Source organism: Sceloporus undulatus, chromosome 3, assembly GCF_019175285.1.
Source record: "Sceloporus undulatus isolate JIND9_A2432 ecotype Alabama chromosome 3, SceUnd_v1.1, whole genome shotgun sequence".
Taxonomy (NCBI): Eukaryota; Metazoa; Chordata; class Lepidosauria; order Squamata; family Phrynosomatidae; genus Sceloporus; species Sceloporus undulatus.
In genome coordinates this window covers 214,785,494-214,805,251 of record NC_056524.1, presented here as the reverse complement: position 1 = coordinate 214,805,251, position 19,758 = coordinate 214,785,494, and the positions used below count along the sequence as shown (strand labels likewise).

General features: G+C 38.7%; 1 protein-coding gene across 1 annotated transcript; it reads left to right on the top strand.

The window, feature by feature from the left end:
- Positions 1-292: 292 nt before the first annotated feature.
- Positions 293-18,620, top strand: LOC121925593 (claudin-15-like). The gene is made up of 6 exons (XM_042457915.1): positions 293-405; positions 712-1,002; positions 9,466-9,630; positions 13,158-13,239; positions 15,144-15,245; positions 17,015-18,620. The coding sequence occupies exons 2-6, from the start codon at positions 783-785 to the stop codon at positions 17,112-17,114; spliced, it is 669 nt and encodes a 222-aa protein (XP_042313849.1). The 5' UTR covers positions 293-405; positions 712-782; the 3' UTR covers positions 17,115-18,620.
- The last annotated feature ends 1,138 nt before the right edge of the window (positions 18,621-19,758 follow it).

Below are 19,758 nucleotides of genomic sequence, written 5' to 3'. Positions count from 1 at the left end.
TTCATGATTCCACATCTACATTAAATGCAAAGAACAATTGACATTAAAGGGGACTGAGACAACATAGGAGAACCACGAAACAATTTTACTTTTATTTTGTAAAAGTAGGCTATAGGGTCAATAACTTGCAGCATTATACTATGCATGTCTACTTATCAATAGGTTCCATTGAATTCAGTTATGATTACTCTCAGGTATTAGGACTGGAGCTGTAGTTAAGTTCATTTGATCAATAAGGTCAATGAACTGACTGGGAAACCTTGAATTTTGAACAAGGGGAAAGGTTCTAAATTGTTACAAAATCTTTATTCCAGCTTGATGAAACCAGCGCTCACAACCTGCTGACACACTGGGACTGGAAGGGCTACAGGGGAGAGAGAACACCCGAAAAGCTGATTGACAAAAGTAAGTATACTTGGACTCTCAAATTTACATATATTGCTCAACGTATTCCATTAAATTATTTCAATTTTTAACAGCTGGATTTAAAATAAATCTGAAAGTTATGCTTTGATTGATTGTAAATACACTAGAAATTAATTCACACTGTATAGCAGAATACATTTTAAGATAACAAGAAAGAATGTTATCACTTTATATCATATTCATTTTATTTTTTTCTTAGCATAAGTATTATGTTAAAATGTATTTTTTTCTTAGCATAAATATTAAAACAGTGAAATAACTAAGGTTCTCTCATTTGATTTTCAGAACATCAGTTTTTATTCTGATATCATTGTCTGAGAAGGAAATTTCTTCAGAAATTTAACTTGGACCGAAGAATGACATCAACAGCTATTCAGATCTCTGCATTGGTTTTGGCTTTTCTGGGCCTTACCCTTTTACACGCTGCCACTGTTTCTAACACCTGGAAATATTCTAGTACATCAACAGAAATTATTACTGCAAGTTGGATTAATGAAGGTCTCTGGAAAAGTTGTGTAGCTACATCCTTTGGATCCGTTCAGTGCAAGACATTTTCCTCCTTGCTAAATTTAGAAAGTAAGTTGTACCTTTTGTAACTGGAATACTGCTTGATCTTCCTTTGGACAGTCTTTGGCAAATTAGAGATTTCTCCAGTAGCTGACACTGTGGTAGGCATATACTTATTTACAAGAAAATCAGAACTTAAAAAAAAATGTTAGAAAGGGGGCTCCCTGAGTAGTTTTTCACTCTACAGTTTTTTCACAGAATTTTACAACAGATCATCCAGATGATGATGACATCTTTGGTTTACAGGCCTCAAGGGTTTTCCTAGTGCTTTTTCCATCTTTTTTCTTATTAGAAAAACACTCTTGAGGGGAAAAAAAGATGGAACAACTGTATACTGTCTGTAGTGCCTTTTGTGGACAAGTACATGTGGTCATTCCATTAGGCCCATCTTTGTACTTTCATCTTTGATATTCTTTAGTATTTGTTCCAAGTCTGTGATGTTTTCTGCTAGTAATATGGTGTTGTCTGTATATCACAGATTGCTGATGTTCCTTCCTCCTCTTCACTCTTCCTCCTTTTGTGTCTAAAGTTACTCTTCTTATGTTATTTTCTGCATGCAAGTTGAACAAACTAGGTAACAGAATGCAACTTTGCTTGACCTCTTTTCCAATTGGGAACCATTTTGTTTCTGCATATTCTGTTCTAATAGTAGCCTCTTGTCCTGAGTACATATTTCTCATCAGGACTCTCAGATGTGGTGGCAGTCATATGGCCTTAAGAGCCATCCATAGCTTTTCATGATCTATGCAGTCAAAGGCTTTGCTATAGTCTACAAAACACATGCTGATCTACTTTCGGAATTCTTTGGTGCACTCCATGAGCCATCATAAGTGTGCAATGTGGTCCCTAGTACCTCTTCCTTTCCTGAACCCTGCTTGCACCTCTGGGATTTCTCTTTCCATGTATGTTTGGCATCTATACTGCTGAACAACTGCTGCTCCCATCCAGAGTGTGGAAAAGTTCTAGTTTTGGACTTCACCTGCCAGCATCCCCCATCATGGCCAATGCTGGTTGGGCATTCTGGAAGTTGTTCAGAAAAGAAATTTTCCTCCCACTATTTATGACTTACAACTGAGATGGACGGGCGGAATCTTAACAGCATCTGTAAGCTTCAGGTTTCCCATCCTTGCTTTAGGGAATGTCTGAGAAAGAAATCCAAAAGGAACTGAGCTATTCCACTCTGCACCCACCTACAATTCCATTTTGAATGGTCTCTGCATTTCCTTGGGTGAGATTTGAGAGGTGTTGCTGAGTATAGGTTTACCCCAGTCTGCACAGAAAGTACATGTCGGTGTCTACTTTGCCCATCTCGCCATGTTCCTTGTTTAGTATAATATTGCCAGACTCGGGGAAGAAAGTGATATTGAGATGAATCTAAGTGCAGACTGATAACTGTTGTGTTTGGTTTATTTGTAAATCTCATGCAAGGAGTACCATGCTCCCAAACAAAAAGACTCTCTTTGGCCTGATTCTTCCTCTGCCTGTCTCCAAGGCAACCAACAGGCTTTTCATCCACAAATGTGGAACTATATCATCACCTTTAAATGAGGTTTCACTGCCAGTCTGGGCCTGTGGGCCCTTCAAATGCTCCTGAGGGTGGGGATTGAAATCTGCCCATTCCTGGGGAGGGGTGTATGTCTGCCATCTCTCTGTTCTCTGTCCCTTAGAGCTCTGGAGGCTTAGGTTTCTCACACACCCCACCCTTTTCTCCCTTCTTCTCCCACCTTGTTTTTTAAAATTGTGTTCAGTGTTAGCAATCCTGTGTGTTCAAGGTTCCACACAGGTACTGGGGCTTATTTATTAGGAAGCAGAATAAAGACTGTGGAAATACTGCAGAATTTTGAGCATAATTTTGCTTGCATGGGAGATTAATACTATGGTCCTATAGTTGCTGCAGTATTTTGTGTCTCCTTTTTTGTGGACGGGGATGTATATCAATCATTTCCAGTCTGTAGACCACCATTTTGTTTTCCATATTTGTTGACATATATTATTTTGCACTAGAGCTGCTTCTGTCTGTGTACATTGCAGCAGTTCAACTGGAATACCATCTGTTCTTGGTGATTTATTTTCCCCAATTTTTCTTATTGTAACTTCCATCCTCCTTTTTAGAATTTAGGGTTTGTCTTCATATGGCTCATCACTTCATGTGTCATTCATTTTTTCATCTCTTTCATATAATTCTTCTGTGTATTGCTTCCAATGTCTCGTTATTTCTTATTAATCTTGTAGTATGTTCTTTTTGGGTCACAGAGCATTCTAGCTCTTGCTTTGAACTTCCCTTTGAATTCCCAGATTTTGTGGAAGAGGCCTCTCATTCTCCCTATTTTGTTGTTTTCTTCTATTTCTTTGCATTGATCATTAGAGTAGTTCTCTTTATCTGTGTGCACTAGCCATACAGTTGTATTCACGGTTCTAGTTTTGTTTCCCTTCTCTTCTTTCTTTTATTGCTTGTAGTGTTTCGTCTGTCATACATTATTTCCTCTCTTTCTTTTTGGCCACTAGTAGTGTCTTCCTGTATTTTTTCCTAATTATATCCTTGGCTTCTGCCCACAGTTGTTCAGTTAATTATATTAATTAATATATTAACACACACTCACTCTGTGTGTACGCATGCATATATATATTCAGTTATATATATTAGAAACTGAAACCCTTCTGGGTGTGGTAGAAACAGCTGAGTATTTATATAAGGTAGCTATCTAAAGCATAGTTGCTGATAGTTTTTTATCATGCACATTCATTTCCACTATTTCCCATGAAACCCAGATAATTTATAATTATACTCTTATCATCTTATCTCTTATAATAAATCAAGAAAATGATCCCAGCATGAACTAACCATTTGAATAGGTCATTGTTTCTAACTACTTTCTAATGATGCCTTAATCTGTGAGACTTTGTATCATCGTGCTGTGATCAGTAAACATAGTAATCATGTTCTGTCAAGCTTTTATTTTGCCCTCAGAATAGAATATAGTTGCTTGAGAATTTATCAGCTTAACAAGAATAGTTCTGTAAAAATATATGTACATTAGGAGTATGATGCCTTTTACATTCAGCTGATGGAATTCATAGAATCATAAGAGTTTAAAGGGATTCCAAGGGCTTCTCTACCTACCCTTGCCAGTCCTTGAATCCATAGCTAAAGCATTCCTGACAGGTGACTATCAAACCAGTATTCAAAAACTTCCAATGAAGGAGAGTCAATCTAACACCCCCTGTGATAGTCTGTTCCTCTGTCAAACATCTCTCAGGAAAAGAAAACCCCTCATGTTCAGTTTAAATCACCTTTCTTTTAATTTCAGTCCATTCATTCAAGTCCTTTCCTCCAGCAATGGAAAACAAGCTTGCTTCATTTCCTAAAGGAAAGCCCTCCAGATATTCAAAGATGGCTATCACATCACCTTTCACTTTTCTCTTCTGGAGGCTACTGTGACACAAAGGTGTTAGAATAGTGTCCTCCTTACTGAAGGAGCAAGACATTCCAATATTATATCCAGACTCTTAAGAAAAGCAGATTTGTTTGGGAGCCAAAGACAGACATGTTCTCTGTCTATGCAGACAAAAACCAACAAGCTGTTACTAGTATTACAATACAGGACAAAAGAACCACATGTGTGTCACATCACAGGCACATTAAAAAAACTGATAGCTGCTTTGGTTCTTAGAATGGGGGATGGATGCAAAATTTATAGTTGCATGCATATCTTTATTAGAGTCAACCACAATCTACTGGTTTTCACACTCTTTAATAAAGACCAGCAATGGGTGATTCTTTTATTAAGATTAGAATGCCACAGATAAGTATGCAGAGTTATAGTATTTAGTTGATTCCAAAGAAGAAATTAAAAAATAGAAAGGGGGTAGGGATTGCAGGTCATCTATTCAAAGCTCCTGCTAGATGCAGGAAATCTAATGTATCCCTGCCCAACATAGGGCTGTTCAGGCTGTGCTGAAACTTTTTTGCCATATCAAGACATTGAAAATTGCCTTGTGGTCGTTTCTGAGCAGCAAGCCCAGTTGTGTGCAGCTGCTCTGCACATAGTCTGAGGAATTTCTGCCACACCACAGATTCTCAGGTTTACAGTGCACTCTTGCTATCTGCTGGAATTTGCTTCCAAGACCCCTCATGGATAACAAAATCCGTGGATGCTCAAAGTCCCATTAAATGCACTGGTGTACTGAAATGGCCTTCCTTATATAAAATGGCAAAATCAAGGTTTATGTTTTGGAATTAATATCTTTTTGGAATGTTTTCAAGCCATGGATGGTTGAACCCAACTGTACTTTGTACAGATGCTGAAAAAAACTGCCAAACAAGACTGCCAGTGGGGATTGATGAGAAATCATTTAAAGCAATCTTCTTCAAATGTCAGCTCTTTTGGACCAGGACTTGCTTGCATTTTTATGTTGTGAGGTTTTCGTGTGACAGTCATACCACCTCCATTTCATGTTGTGATGTTTGCTTCATGTGAACTAGTTGCCATCTTTAAGCCCCTTGAAGCTTCATCTTTGTGGTGCATATTCCATGTGGGCAGTTTGTGTTGAATAGTTCCTTACTCCGTGGATTGACTGCTGCACCACATGGTTTGGTTTGGCACTGCAGAATATTACTCATTTTCAAATCCAGGTATTTTTGAAGCGTTGCAAGTATAGAGTTTGATTAGCTATTTAAAGCCAATCACTGCAGTATCTGCCTTAATTTACTTTAGTCCTTATCACACCACTTCATTATAATGTCATAGCAGTGATTTGGTCCTACTTTTGTTTCAGCCTTATGGCACAACATCCTGGTTCTCTGGGTACTGTACAGTTGCTGGAACCTAATTTTTTATGATGAAAGTAATCTATTAATAAACCCCTTTCCCACTACAATTCAGTAGCTGGTTTGAGTATAAATGTCTCATTCCACCTCATTGCGAAAATGATCAGTTAGTGGATGCAGTGGGGATGTGGTCCGGTTGTCCCTCCCTTGGGGACTCCCAAGGAAATCTTCAGCAAGGAAACCCAAGACTATATCCAGTGTTTGGGCAGAGGAAACAAAACTTTCAGAGACAAGCATTCCATGTGTTTAATTGTTGCTATTGGTAAGGAGTATTGTTACTGATATTAATTTATTATTAAAATGGTTTTGTTTTATAAAACCCTCTCTTTTATGAATGTCAGTATTTAGAACCTGGAGGTATAATTAAGCCCCCCTCTCCCCAAATCATGTTGTCACTCTTCCTCCTTTTGCACTAATTTGCATCTGCCATAAATTGCCAGCTTTTGGGGGGATCTAAAACCTTCCTGAATGTTAAATTAATTGTGATTGGTAAACCTATTTTTGTAAGTAAATAAACTTTTTTGGACCAAAGCCAGCGCAACACAATTTGCTTCACAAAGAAAGGACAGGATACCATCCTTCTCTCTCATTCCACACACAAAAACTAACTGTATTGGTAGTTTTATCTTATTTCAACACTGGCAATAGGACACCTGAAAGTGGGAGGCTTGTTTGGGAATCCATGGCAGGCTGCAAAACAACTCCATCTTCTTCCAACAGCTTGCCTTCTCTTCTTGTTCCCTAGCATCCAAATCTTGAGATGACTGCTTCACTTTACCTAAGTCTAGCTCTGTCACCTTGGTTCAGGAGAGCAAAGGGTGCAAATGATGGATGAGAATATGTGCAAATGCCACCCTTTAATTCTTACCAAACAAAATCTGTTTATTGATTGTTTTTTTGTAAATCCAGGGCAATTTGCATTTTGTCCTTAAACCACACCCCCAGTTATTAAAAGCCACTGTGCTTATCATCTACTTAACTGAGCAAAGAGCGAAGGTAGCTTCATTTTGGAAGAAAGTGGAGCTAAAACAGCAAGTAATGCCCTTCCATGGGATTTTTTAATGCTTCATATTAATATAAATAGATATTAATATTTTCAACTATGTCTATTATTTTGGAACTTACTGGTTTTGCATTCACCTTGGGTGGATGGGTGATTATTGGAGCAACTTTATCAAATAGTTACTGGAAGGTCTCCACAGTACATGGGAGTGTGATCACATCCTCCAGCTTGTATGAAAACCTGTGGCACAGTTGTGCAGAAGATAGCACTGGAGTCTCCAACTGCAGAAAGTTTGATACTTTTCTGGCACTTCCTGGTATGAGTTTCTTTGATGTCCATGGTGAATTAACATGATGGTGACATAAACACAGTAATGAAGATCATGGTCCTTTGTATCTATTATGTTTCCAAATTGAAAATATAATTAGAAGAGTGTTTTAATAACACAGTTTAGTTAAGGGTTTTTGTTTTTTTAAAGAATAGGGTTGGAGCTAGACTAGAGTACATCTACTAAACTCAACTGGGACTTATATCAATTGGGGTAAAATTTCCTCCCATGGATGTAATTTGTCCTCCTCTTAGTATAAGTCAGTTATACTCACATTTTCTTACAAAGTCTTAGAAATAATTTAGAAATGTTTATGAGAAGAGAAGATCTGTCCCTGAAAAATGTATTGAGAATATTTTTTTCATTTAGTGTGTGTATGTGAATATTTGGATATTCACATATCCAAAAGCCTGAGATTCTCCTAGCTTGATGGGAGGGCTTTGTTACATTTTATTAAGCTCTGGAAATTTAATCCCAGGTTCTAGTAAAACTATGTTGATCAGGTTCCGCTTCTAAACCCATATATGTTCAATATGTATATGCAGATCATTTTCGAAGGTCTGAGATCCTCTGTTTGATGTTTGTGTGTGTGTTACATTTTATTAAATATTTATTATTTTATTACATTTTATTAAATGCAGTTGTCCCTACACATTTGTGGGGGTTAGGAGCACAGGAACTGCTCCTCTATGCCATTTTTAATAGAGACTTTGATAAATTGGTGAAGTCTGTGGTCAAATGTTTGGTTACTGGGAGGAACTCAAACTGGTAGGGTGGCTGGCCTGGCCACACAGTCATTCTCTCGTCCACTCACTTGGGCAGGTGGGAGAGGGAAAGAAGTTGGGACAAGAGGGTCCATCCAATGGGATTTCATGTGGGTGGTCAGACTGATAGGAAAACAAGAAAGGGTTTTGGTTGATATGAATATGTGGCTATATGTATAGTCATATGGATGTCAGCGCGAATGCACCTGCTGTAGTTGTGTGATCCAAAATCTAATTAATTGAACACATGACCATGGAAGAAACATCCTTTTATACTGATATGACTTTGGGGGAAATGTGTGGCTTTCAAGACTGATTTGAGTGCAGATTAAGCTGAGTGCATGTGACTTTGACAGAGTCAAACCAGGGCAGGAGCACTATATAATAGGCCTTGTGTGGATTCAGCCTATATCCCCCTGTTTACATGTTAATAGGGGAAGTTATTCCTCTCATTTTCTCCCACTGAATTGTTCAAACAGCCAAGATGCATAAAAAATATTCAGTGTTCCAAAGAGAGGAAGCAGGTATGGGCTGGACAGCATGCCTGGACTGAGATTTACAAATGGACAACTGATTTGATATTCAGTACACAACCTGTCTGAGTTTTCATCTTACGTTTTGTGAATCCACAACCAATTAGAGTAAGTACTATTGTCTGAAAGGGCACATCTCATGTAAAGGGCTTAACATGGCTGATTCAAGCCAAATGCAATGTTTTGATGTTACATAGTTGTAGATTCCTAAGCCAAGTACATTTTGGAGCAGCTAACTCTTTCAATTGGAGGGTGATAACTCTAGATAGTGGCTAATAATTCAGTGACACATTAAAGAGATTGTTATATAAACAGAAATCATGCAACTTGAGTTGATTTTTTTACCTGTCCTTGTCACTTCATGCATTAATCATGTACTATTAATTGATGCAGTAGCTTAATAAATTACTTTATGAATCAATACCTGCTGATAGGTGGTGTCTCATGGCACTTTTCTCTTCATCACTAAGATGGTTATGCTTCAGATCCATCCACTGCTAACATACTGCAATATAACTTCTACATAATTTGTTGATAAATGGGGTGTAAATCCCAACAACTAGATGGAATTAGGTGAGAGAGACTTGTAAAGCTAGGAAAGAAACAATAGTTTCAAAGGTTAAACCAACCTATCATAATGGTTAACAAATGAGAGGAATGTTGGCATATAGGATGTTGGCAATGAATACATCCATTGCAGAATTATGATTTTTGGGCCCCACATACATAACATGATTTATACATTCGTAAGTCTGTAAGTGAATTCCAGCCAGTATACAGTCATGTAAAAGGTGCTTAGATGTTTTGACTGGGGGTAGTCATGGTTGGACCAAATCCTTCCATGTATGCCACAGTTAGCTTTCAGATGCTGACTGTTCTTAAACCAGATATCCAAATAATGTACAGTCTGCCCAATATTGCATCCAGCCAAGTATTTGATCAAATGGATAGATATTGCTTTTTTATATGTTCTTTACTGAAGCTGACATCTTTGATCAATTTCCCTTTTTCCACAGCTTATATTCAAGTATGCCGAGCCCTGATGATCACTTCCCTCATCTTGGGCATGTGTGGTACTCTGTTCACGTTGCTTGGCTTGAAGTGCACACAACTTGGATCCAATAGTGAAAACACAAAAGCAAAGATTACCATGACAGGTGGAACGATCTTCATTTTAGGAGGTGAGACTATCTAGTAGACCAAACATCAGAAATGAAGATAATGGTATAAAGTAAGAATATTAAGAGCCAGTCTGGTGTAGTGGTTTGAGAGTGCGCCAGGAGGCTAGGGTTCAAATTTTTGCTCTGGAAATGGTAAGCCCCCTCCATACAAATCTTGCCAAGAAAACCCATGATAGGTTTGCCCTAGGTTAGCCATAAGTCAGCTATGCGCCTTCCTGATTCTGAATATAAATATATCTTACACTATACATATTCAAGATACACACAAAACAAAACACAAAAAGCCCTCTACTGCTTGGGTCCAGGCTCTTGGAAGAATGGTAGCCTTTTATTAGCCCATTAGAGCTGTATCTTCTGGAGAGGCCCTTCTCTGCCCCACCACTTTCTCAGGATTATTCAGTGGGAACCCCTTCTTGGTCTCTGCTCCCAGACTTTGGAACTCCCTTCCCAAAATGGCCAAATAGCCAAATGGCCCTGTTTTTCCTCTCCTTCTGTCAACATTGACACATTTTTATGCTGTTGGACTTTAAGAAAAGAATGGGGCTTTCTAACGCTGTGTGGTGCTGTTTTAAGGTTTGTATGTAGCCTTTTAATGAATTTTAATGTCTGTAATGTTTAATTTTTGTAATTTTATAAATTATTGACCATATATACTTGACTATAAATCAACCTCATGTATAAATCGAGGGCAAACCCAAAATTATGGCTTTTGATATGACCTGTGGATAAGTCAAGGTTAAAATTTAGGAGCATGTAACAAATGATCTTAAGGATGAAGCAAAGGAAAACGATGGCAAAGAATGTACAAAATTCCAGCAGGCATAACTGTTTGTGCTGATTAATAATAATCATAAATGTAAAGGCATTTAGGGAATATGCCTTTCTGTATATTCATAAACTTTAGCATAACTGTCTCATTTTTTAGTAAATTTGATTACATATGGAAATCTCAGCTTTGTACTCTTAAGTTTTATTTTATCCCTGAGGTATGTTTTTAAAACAATTTTACAAATATTTTGTATACATTGTTTCAGACACAAATGTAACTTTTTCAGTTGCTAGAAAGAGTGACATGTGTTGATGGAGTCCTTGCTGTAACGGACCCCCACTTAAAGATGGCAGGCACTTGGGCTTTACTTATCCCACCGCTGCCACCCAATTCTGTAATATGAACCCCCTTCCCTCTGGCAGGTTCACCTTATTTAATATAGTAGCGTGGAGCTGATATGTATGACTGACAAGCTTTTATGTAAACCAAAATATAAACTTTATTAAACAGAATGGTTGAACATCTCTTTCTTGAACTGAATGATATTATGTAATTGTTAGTTCAGGCACAGGTTACTTAGTTACACTTGTATTATTTGACTCAGCTACTGTCACTTTACTTTTCCCTAGATATCCCTCTATTACCTAGATCAGGGGTAGGCAACCCTTTTGAGCCGGGGGCCGGGTTGCTGTCCTTCAGACAACTGGGGGGCCAAAGCCAAAAATTAAATAATTTAAATAAATAAATAAATAAATAAGCTGGGACAAATGTAGGACAAAAATTTCAAATGGAGGACACTTTTTTTAAAAATGGAGGATACGCTGAAAAATTTGCTGATTTTTTTAAAAAAAATATTAATATAAATGCATGTTTCAGAGGCTTCTATAGACAATTGCCCCCCTTGCCTGCCGCTTGCCCCCCCTGCCCGCCTCTTGCCCCCCCCCTTGCCCGGCTCCTCCTGATAGGCCAAAGACCCCACACCCTCACGCGAGAGGCCAAAGGCTCCGGCGGTAATCAGCATCAGGACCGGGCTGGGGCCGGTCTCAAGGCCTTGCCGGGCCGCATCCGGCCCGCGGGCCGCAGGTTGCCTACCCCTGACCTAGAGACTTTCCTGCCTCTCTTTAGACAGTTTGTTCTCTTAACTCAGCCACCAAGGCTAACCACATCCCGCAGGATATTACACTCCAGTCCCTCCCTCTCCTAGAGGTCTGGCAGTGCAATGGTAGGGAGCCCTTACTACACAGACTCTACCCTAACCGTCCTTCTCAAGCCCTGGAACCCTCCCTCTCAGGATTCCAGCCCCTAACTAACACATTCCCGCAGGAACTCCTGGACCTCAGTCCTCTCTCCCCAAGATTCTAAACCCTAACTGCCGTTCCAAACTTGGCAAAGAGTGGTTCTTCTTCTTATCTGGCTATCGATCATTATGCTCACTTGCCTCCTTCTGAGGAAGAAAGCTGCCAAGAAAAAGTGCTTGACGCAACTGCTTTTACCAACTAAAAGATAAAGAAGTACCGTACAGGACTGTGTTTTCTACAGTGTGCTAATTAAATTGATGAATTCTTTCTAATTGTAAAATAGAACACCTTAATTTACAATATGGCCTAAATACTCTAAAAGTAGTAGATCCTATCTCATCTCAAACGCTAAGCAGGGTTAGGCCTGGTTAGTTCTTGGAAGGGAGACCACCAGAGAATACACACTGCTGTAGGCTATATTCAGAGAAAGGCGACAGCAAACCATCTGAGTGTCCTTGCCTAAGAAAACCCTATGAAATTCATGAGGTGAGTCAGCATGAATCAACAGGGAACTTATAGGCACATACTACTACTGCTACTACTACAATGACATAGTAAAGAATATCTAAAGGTTAACATCAGAGTTGTAGCTAGAACAGGATGACCAGATATCTTAACCACAAAGGAGGACAAGGCACCATGAAATGTAGGACATTCAAGAGAAATATAGGACATGACAAAATAAAAGCTAAAAACACTCATATGAAGATAAAATCACAAGACTATGGAAAAGGTTCTGCAGAGAGCTAGAATGCAGACATAAGGTGGGAGAGAATCCAAATGCAACACTTCTATGTGGACAGATGAGATCTGTAAAGTGCATCTGTCAGCCGACTGAGAAGGGGACTGTTTTATATTATTTCTTCTGTGAGCCTGGATCAGTGGCCCAAATTCCTATTGCCCTATGCACACTTACCTGGAACTGTGAAATTTAGTGGGGCATAGTGAAAGTATGGTTTCACTATACATGTGGAATATCAACAACTGAGAATCCATGGCTGCATCCGCACTTCAGAAATAAACCAGTTTGACACCACTTTAACTGCCATGGCTCAATGCTATGCAATTCTGAAAACTGTAGTTGTTGTGGCACTTCTTTGGCAGAGAAGGCTAAATATCTCCCAAAACTACAGCTACCAGAATTCCATAGCATTGATCCATGGCAGTTAAAGTGGTGTCAAACTGGATTGTTTCTGCAATGTGAATACAGCCCAAGATTAAGATTGAGACCATTGACTGAGAGGGTGGAAGAGGTTGGCTTATTTTCTTTTAGAATTATTTTTTCTCATATATAAATTCATGCTGACTGAATAAACTAATTGTCTGTAACTCATCTGATCAGGTGATTGCACTTCCATTCCCAGTTATATATCGATACAGGTTGTATGCATATGTGTTTTCTGAAGGCAAGAGAATGGCCTTTATCAATATATTTTATAATTTATCTATATTTCCCCCAGGTCTCTCATCAATTATTGCTATTTCATGGTATGCAGCAAGGATCACAGCTCAGTTTTTTGATTCATTTTATGGTGGAACCAAGTAAGTTAATGGTCATTCATGTACTTTAAACTCAACACAACATTTGCACAACACTTTGGAATAGCCAAAACATGATCCTATTGCAGAGTTACAAATGCATAAGCACTGTAGTTATGGTGCTTTGCAGTGACTCACATCCTGATCTTCCTGATCCTCTTCTACCAGGCAGCAGCGATCAATGGGTGGGGTGGGTGGGTACTGTTCCCTTTTCAAACAGTAAGCAGCTAAGTGACATTCCCACCCCTTCCCATAAGGAATCACTAGTGCAAGAGGCAGAAGCAGGACCTCTGCCGCGATTGTGCAGGAGGTCATGTAAGTGAGGGGAGGTGGAATCATTAACCTGCTGCTTCCCGATAATCAGAGGAACATACCCCCATTGATCACAATGGCTGCTGCCTGATAAATGAGAATAGGGTCACTTTCACGGTCCCTATATAGCCCCTAAACTATAGTGGACCTTCCACATTCACTGGGGTTAGGGACACAGGATGCCTGTGAAAGTAGAAAACCTGTAAATTAAAAAACTACTTATTTTTAACCTAAGAGAACACCTCTGTAGGTATCTCTAAGTCCTCCAGTGCAACTCTATGGTCAACATTCAGCAGAAGCTGACCATAGATTGCACTAGAGGGCCTACAAATGCCTAGTAAAATATTTTCTCTAGAAACCTCTAGACCCTCCAGCATGAGGGTTAACTTCTGGCAGAGTCACACTGGAGGACCTAGAGATTCCTAGAGAGAATATGGCCTGGGACAGACCGATGAGAAACGGCGGCCTGCCGGCAGCATAGTTTCCTCCGCAGGGACAGAACAGCCCCCAAACTGCACACCGTCCCTGCAGAGGAAAAAGAGGTTCTTTTTCCAGCGCCGCATGATGTTGTGAGTGCACCAATGGCGCACTCGCAACGTAAGCGCCATGCGGCAACTTGCAGATACTGTGGTGCTTACATAACAATGGCCTGTATACACAAGGTGCCACCATTGTTACGCCGCCATGCCATCCCCAACCCTAGAATCAGTGCCGTTATGGCACAAAAGGCCAGTATGTACCGCGTCTATATTAATCAAATCCACAAATAATCAAAGCCACAAAGGTGAAGGGCTGACTGTCAGGGGCTATATGTAAGGCTCATAAATATGAAGCAGTCACAAGTTCATAACTTGGTTATGCATTCATAACTGCACAACAGGGTTTGAAGATGCTAATCTACACAAGCCAGTTATCTATTATAACATAGATGAAAATTAAACCAATATTTGGCTTCTTGCTTTTTGTGCTTATCCTGACAAAAATCGACACAGTTAAGAGTGATACTATTATGTTACTTCAGAGACATTATTCTACTGTCAGCCCTCTGTATCCATGGATTCTTTATCCAAGGATTCAACCATCTACAGCTTGAACATATTTTTAAATATAATTTCCAAAAACCAGCCCTTGATTTTGCCATTTTATATAAGGGATACCATTTTACTATGAGACTTGAGCATCCATGAATTTTGGTATCCACAGGGGATCCTGGAATCAAACCACAGTGGATATCAAGGATCCACTGTACTTCCTGTTTTGCCAGTTCCTGACTTCTGTTTCTTGCTCATTCTGGATTGTGATCAACAGACACATGAAATACAGCCTCCATGCCCTACAGGATATCAGATATTTGTGATGCAAGAGGGATTACTGATGGAAAATTGCAGTAATGGAGTGCTCTGTGTCGATCACAGGCCACCCCACCTGTTTGTGCTAAACTCCACTATGCAGCCCACCTCATGAGTTCAAATTCCCATCCCACACAACCACAGGTGTCACCTCGTCCTAATGGCAGCCACTATATTAGTATAATAAAGAACACAAGAAGTTTGATTTGATTGTATGATGTTCTGTTCAATCTTCTTTCATTCCAGATTTGAACTGGGGTATGCATTATACCTAGGATGGGCTGGTTCCCTCCTTTCTATGCTTGGTGGGGTCTTCCTGACATGTTCAGCATGCAGAGGAAAACACAGGTAACTGAAATGTTCATATTAAAGAGCAGCAGGTATAAATGAAAAGAACAGAGTTTTCAGTTGTGCCAGCTGCCAAGGAAATATCTGGATACCTTCTTTGCCTGGTATCAAACCCTATGTATTTCCATTATATCACTTCTAAAATATTTCAAATATATATCTAATTTATCTATGAAATACATGCACTATATTACACTGAAATAAACAGAGGCAACTTCTGAATATGGATAGGATTGGATTAAAAGCTACCTAGCCTGATTCTTGAAATAAGAGTAACCTCTATCATTTTATGAGTCTTAATATTTCTCAGTATTTCTCAATATTTCTCAAACCATCCATTTCCTCTCTCCAGGAGACTGGGGGCTGTTTCAATCATAGTACAGCAACACCTATACACCTCAATTTGCTACACTGCATACACACAACCCATGCAACCAGTATTGATGCTCTGGCAAATATAACATTGGATAATTCCCAGAATCTCGTATCAGTGTTGTCCATGTCAGATGGAGAAACTGGGAGTTGTAGTCCAAACAGTAATTTATTTAAGAACAGGAATATACCTGTGTGCTGAACCTATTTCCAAAATTTGTCACTTGTTTTGTTTTTCATTGTCCATGTACTTATAAATGGACTATGAAAGGCAAAGAAATCAATACAAGGCTGAATATGCAGGACCCTTGAAAACAAAGTGAAGATTTTGACAAGCAGATGAGTGTTAGGGTTCATTAAACTCCTTAACATCTAACTGGATGAATGGTTATTTATTTATTTCTGACAATTATATTCCTTCTTCATCTCAAGAAACGTGGAGCAGCTTGCATGAAGATTATATAAGTGCATCCTCACAGCAGCTTTGTGAGGTAGTTAATCTGAGAAATAGTCCTTGATCCAAGTAAGCTTTATCACTGGGTTGAAATCTGATCTCCCAAAACTTTCCACCTTAATCCAACACTCTAACAATATATTGGTCTTTAGACTTTTGAAAATGGCTTTATTTCTAGTTGCCATTCATGAAGTAGAGAGTGACGAATGTGGTCCTGGTACATAGGTACCATGAAAAAGAAAAGAAAGAAAATGGCTTTATTTCTGGTTGTCATTCATGGATTAGAGAGTGACAAATGTGCTCCTTTTGCACAAGACCTGCATACCTCTACCTCCACATCCAGCACATGGAAGCTAGTTTCCCTTTAGGCTGTGTCCTGAGATGGCTTGTGATGCTAATGTACAAAGTGGCATTGATGATTATAAATTCTGGGAATTGCTTCATCTGGATTTTCAAAGTACAGTAAGCCCTTGGTAGCCACTGGGGTTTTGGTTCCAGGACCCCTGTGGATATCAAAATCTGTAGATGCTCAAGTTCCATTATATACAATGGAACAGTAAAATTGTGTAACTTAGATTAAAAGGCAAAATCAAGGTTTGCTTTTTGGATTATATATATATATTAAAGCCATGGGTGGTTGAATCTGTAGATGCAGAATTAGATAATATAGAGGGATGACTCTATATTTACATTGTTATTAGAGGAAAGTCTTAGTTGTTTCTTTTATTGATCTCTATAGACTAAGGGAGTTTTTTTAACAATGTGTTGATGTTTTCTTTGAGTGAAATAAAAAACAAAGATAATAATTAATTAATAATTTGTTTTATTTATATACCGCTACTCCAAAGATCATAGCAGTGAACAGCAAGTAAGCTAATTAGCAAGTAAGCTAAGATAATGATAGAGAGTGCTATAGAACATGTAAATATCTTTTTAATTGCAGAAACCAGAGGTACGATTACAGTGCTGCCAAGCGAACCAATGAATCTCGTATTTACATCAAAAAGTCTGAGACGGTCACGCCTGTTCAAGACTATGTTTAGTTACATTAATATTTTCCATTTTCAAGCTCATTATGAACTCTTCCTTCCAACCCATGTTTTATTCTAGACAGACAATTTTCGTCTTAGTACCAAATACTATGGTATGTATAAAATTTCCTTCTGGAAATAATCAAGAGCATGGTATGGCTGTGTGTGAGGACACAAAAGATAAGAAGTTGTAGCTGTATTCTGCAAACCCAAGGAGTGGGTTGTTGGTTTTTTTTTTAATATAATGTTTCTTCTTGCATTGGAATGCTTTAAATGTATAATCATTTCAGGTGTAACTCAGCACGAAATAGTTTAGTAATTTGAAGAATGTGCATATAAATTCTAAATTGTTCAAATGGATTCTTGCTAAATCTATTATAATGGTAACATTGATGTGTTGCTTTGCAGTGTAATCCTAGGCAAATCCTAGGTAGGTTAACTCAAAAGGAAGTCCCAGTTAAATGTGCATAGGATGCAGCCATTGGCCAGCCCCCTGCTGTAGTTTACTGTGATGTAAGTCTCCCAAGTTGCACCAGCATAAGTAAGTTTTTTAGACATTACAGAAGGAGGCATCCAGGGTCTCCTTGCACAATGTCTTTGTTCTTGGTGTTCAAAGTCATTTGGAGACTCCCTGGTGTGTCCCCCCCAACCACTGATTGGCAGGGGGCACCCCAGACATGATCCATCTGCTTTTGCACAGACAAGGGAGAAGCAGCTGTCTGCGTTCTGTTCACAAGGGACCCTTTCCTGGATGCACCACATGGCTTATCAATGACTGTGGGTGCAGAGATGCACCTAGGAGCTTTCCACCTGTCCTTGTACACCAAGGGAAGAAGGAATAGCCTGTGCCCTCCCAGAGTAGTCAAGATTGAATTGCAACTCCCAGAGACTGGCATGCTGGTTAGGGAGTTCTTTGAGTTGCAGTCCCTCCTCCCATTTATTTTTCTGAGTTGTACCTAAGGCTGTCTGTGGAGTTCATGATAGACATGAGAGTTGAATTTCTATCTCCTCATTTATAAGCACTGCACCACAGAATTCTCAGTGGACAGAAATGTTAACAGACATATTGTGCAAGAACCTTTGTTACATGTTTATAGTAAACTAGAAAAGAATACTAAACTATTTACATATGTATACTGTGTATGTGTTTGTAACAAGCTTGCTTCTTTTCAACAGTGCTTTGCTTCTGGTTGTTGGAAGATTTTTTGCGTTCTCCCCCTCCCCCTACATAGATAGGGATTTCCTGCATGCAAACTCCTCTCTCTCTCTCTCTCTCTCTCTCTCTCTCTCTCTCTCTCTCTCTCTTTCTCTCCCTTTTAGGGAAGCTTACTCACATTTTCTCAAAGATTTTCAACTGAACTTCATATTTTCCATTTTCCTCCTCTCTCAACTTTCTTTGGAAACATGGTGAGATAAAGATTTCTTTTTTTTACCTGAACTATTCACTAGCTAGATTAGGATATAGCCTCTGTGAATATAGAGATTAAAGTCATTAGTAAACGTTTGTTTGAACTGCAAGCTACCTGTGTTGTTTTTGGAGGTAATCTCAGTTCTTAGGGAAGCATAGTTAGACAAGAGCACATTTCTGCTACTCTGCTGATTTAAAGCTAGACCTTAACAGGCTTGGCTTTGATATTTTTGATATTTAAATATTTTTGTTTCCTTACAAATGTCTGAAGCCTTGGGAAACTTAAATTACCCTACATTTTTGTGACCTCTTTTTTACTGCTAAAGATTCAGGCTTACATCTCCAACTGCTTTGGGACAAATTAAATGTTACAAAGATGTATGGAAACCCCCAAACCTTCCTTTAGATATTAAAATCATCCAGAATGGTGTGATTCAAAGCATAAAAATGGGACGGGGGATGGGGCAGAAGCTTTAAAAGAGAAGGTAACAAGAAAGGTGGTCGGGAGAAGCAGCTAGTGCTTAAATTTTTTAAGTAGTACCACTATTACTTTGTCCACTCCAAACTGCACCATCTGCCCTATTAATCCGTGCTTTATATATTTTTTTAAAAACACACATTAGTGGCCCTTAATAAAGATAAAGAATCTTCCAGGAAAACTATGGCTTCCAAAATCTAGTTAGGAGAGGTTTCTAAAGACATTTTTGTTACATGAACCACATTAGACTTTTTAAAAAAAAGGCTATGCTACTTCACAAGCAAATCATTCTTATCTCAAAAGAAAACTACTAATGCAATTAGATATAGATCAAGGATGGGGAACCTACAGACCTCTGGATGTAACTGCAGTCTAGCTGCTGTCATTCCCCACAGTGTTTAAGGATGACAGAAGTTATACATGTCACCAGAAACTTAAGATAAATGAATAGCCAGAAACAAATATAATTGTAAATACTGTAGTGACGTGAAATGCAAAAAATAATTTGATTTATCTCAGACCACAAACCCAAACAAAGGTTTTATTTTATATTTTACAAACCCATCCTAACCAGACCTGTGTATTTCAGCCCTTTACTGGCATGATCTTTTGAAGCACAGTTAAAATGTATGAATCAGAAATAGATAGACATTTTTGTTTACATATACAGTAGTTGATTTCCATGTTAATATTTATGTACATGTTCAAAGCATATATCATTTTTTTGTTTGTTAAATAAGGCATTTGTTTAGCCTAACTGCATTAAAAAC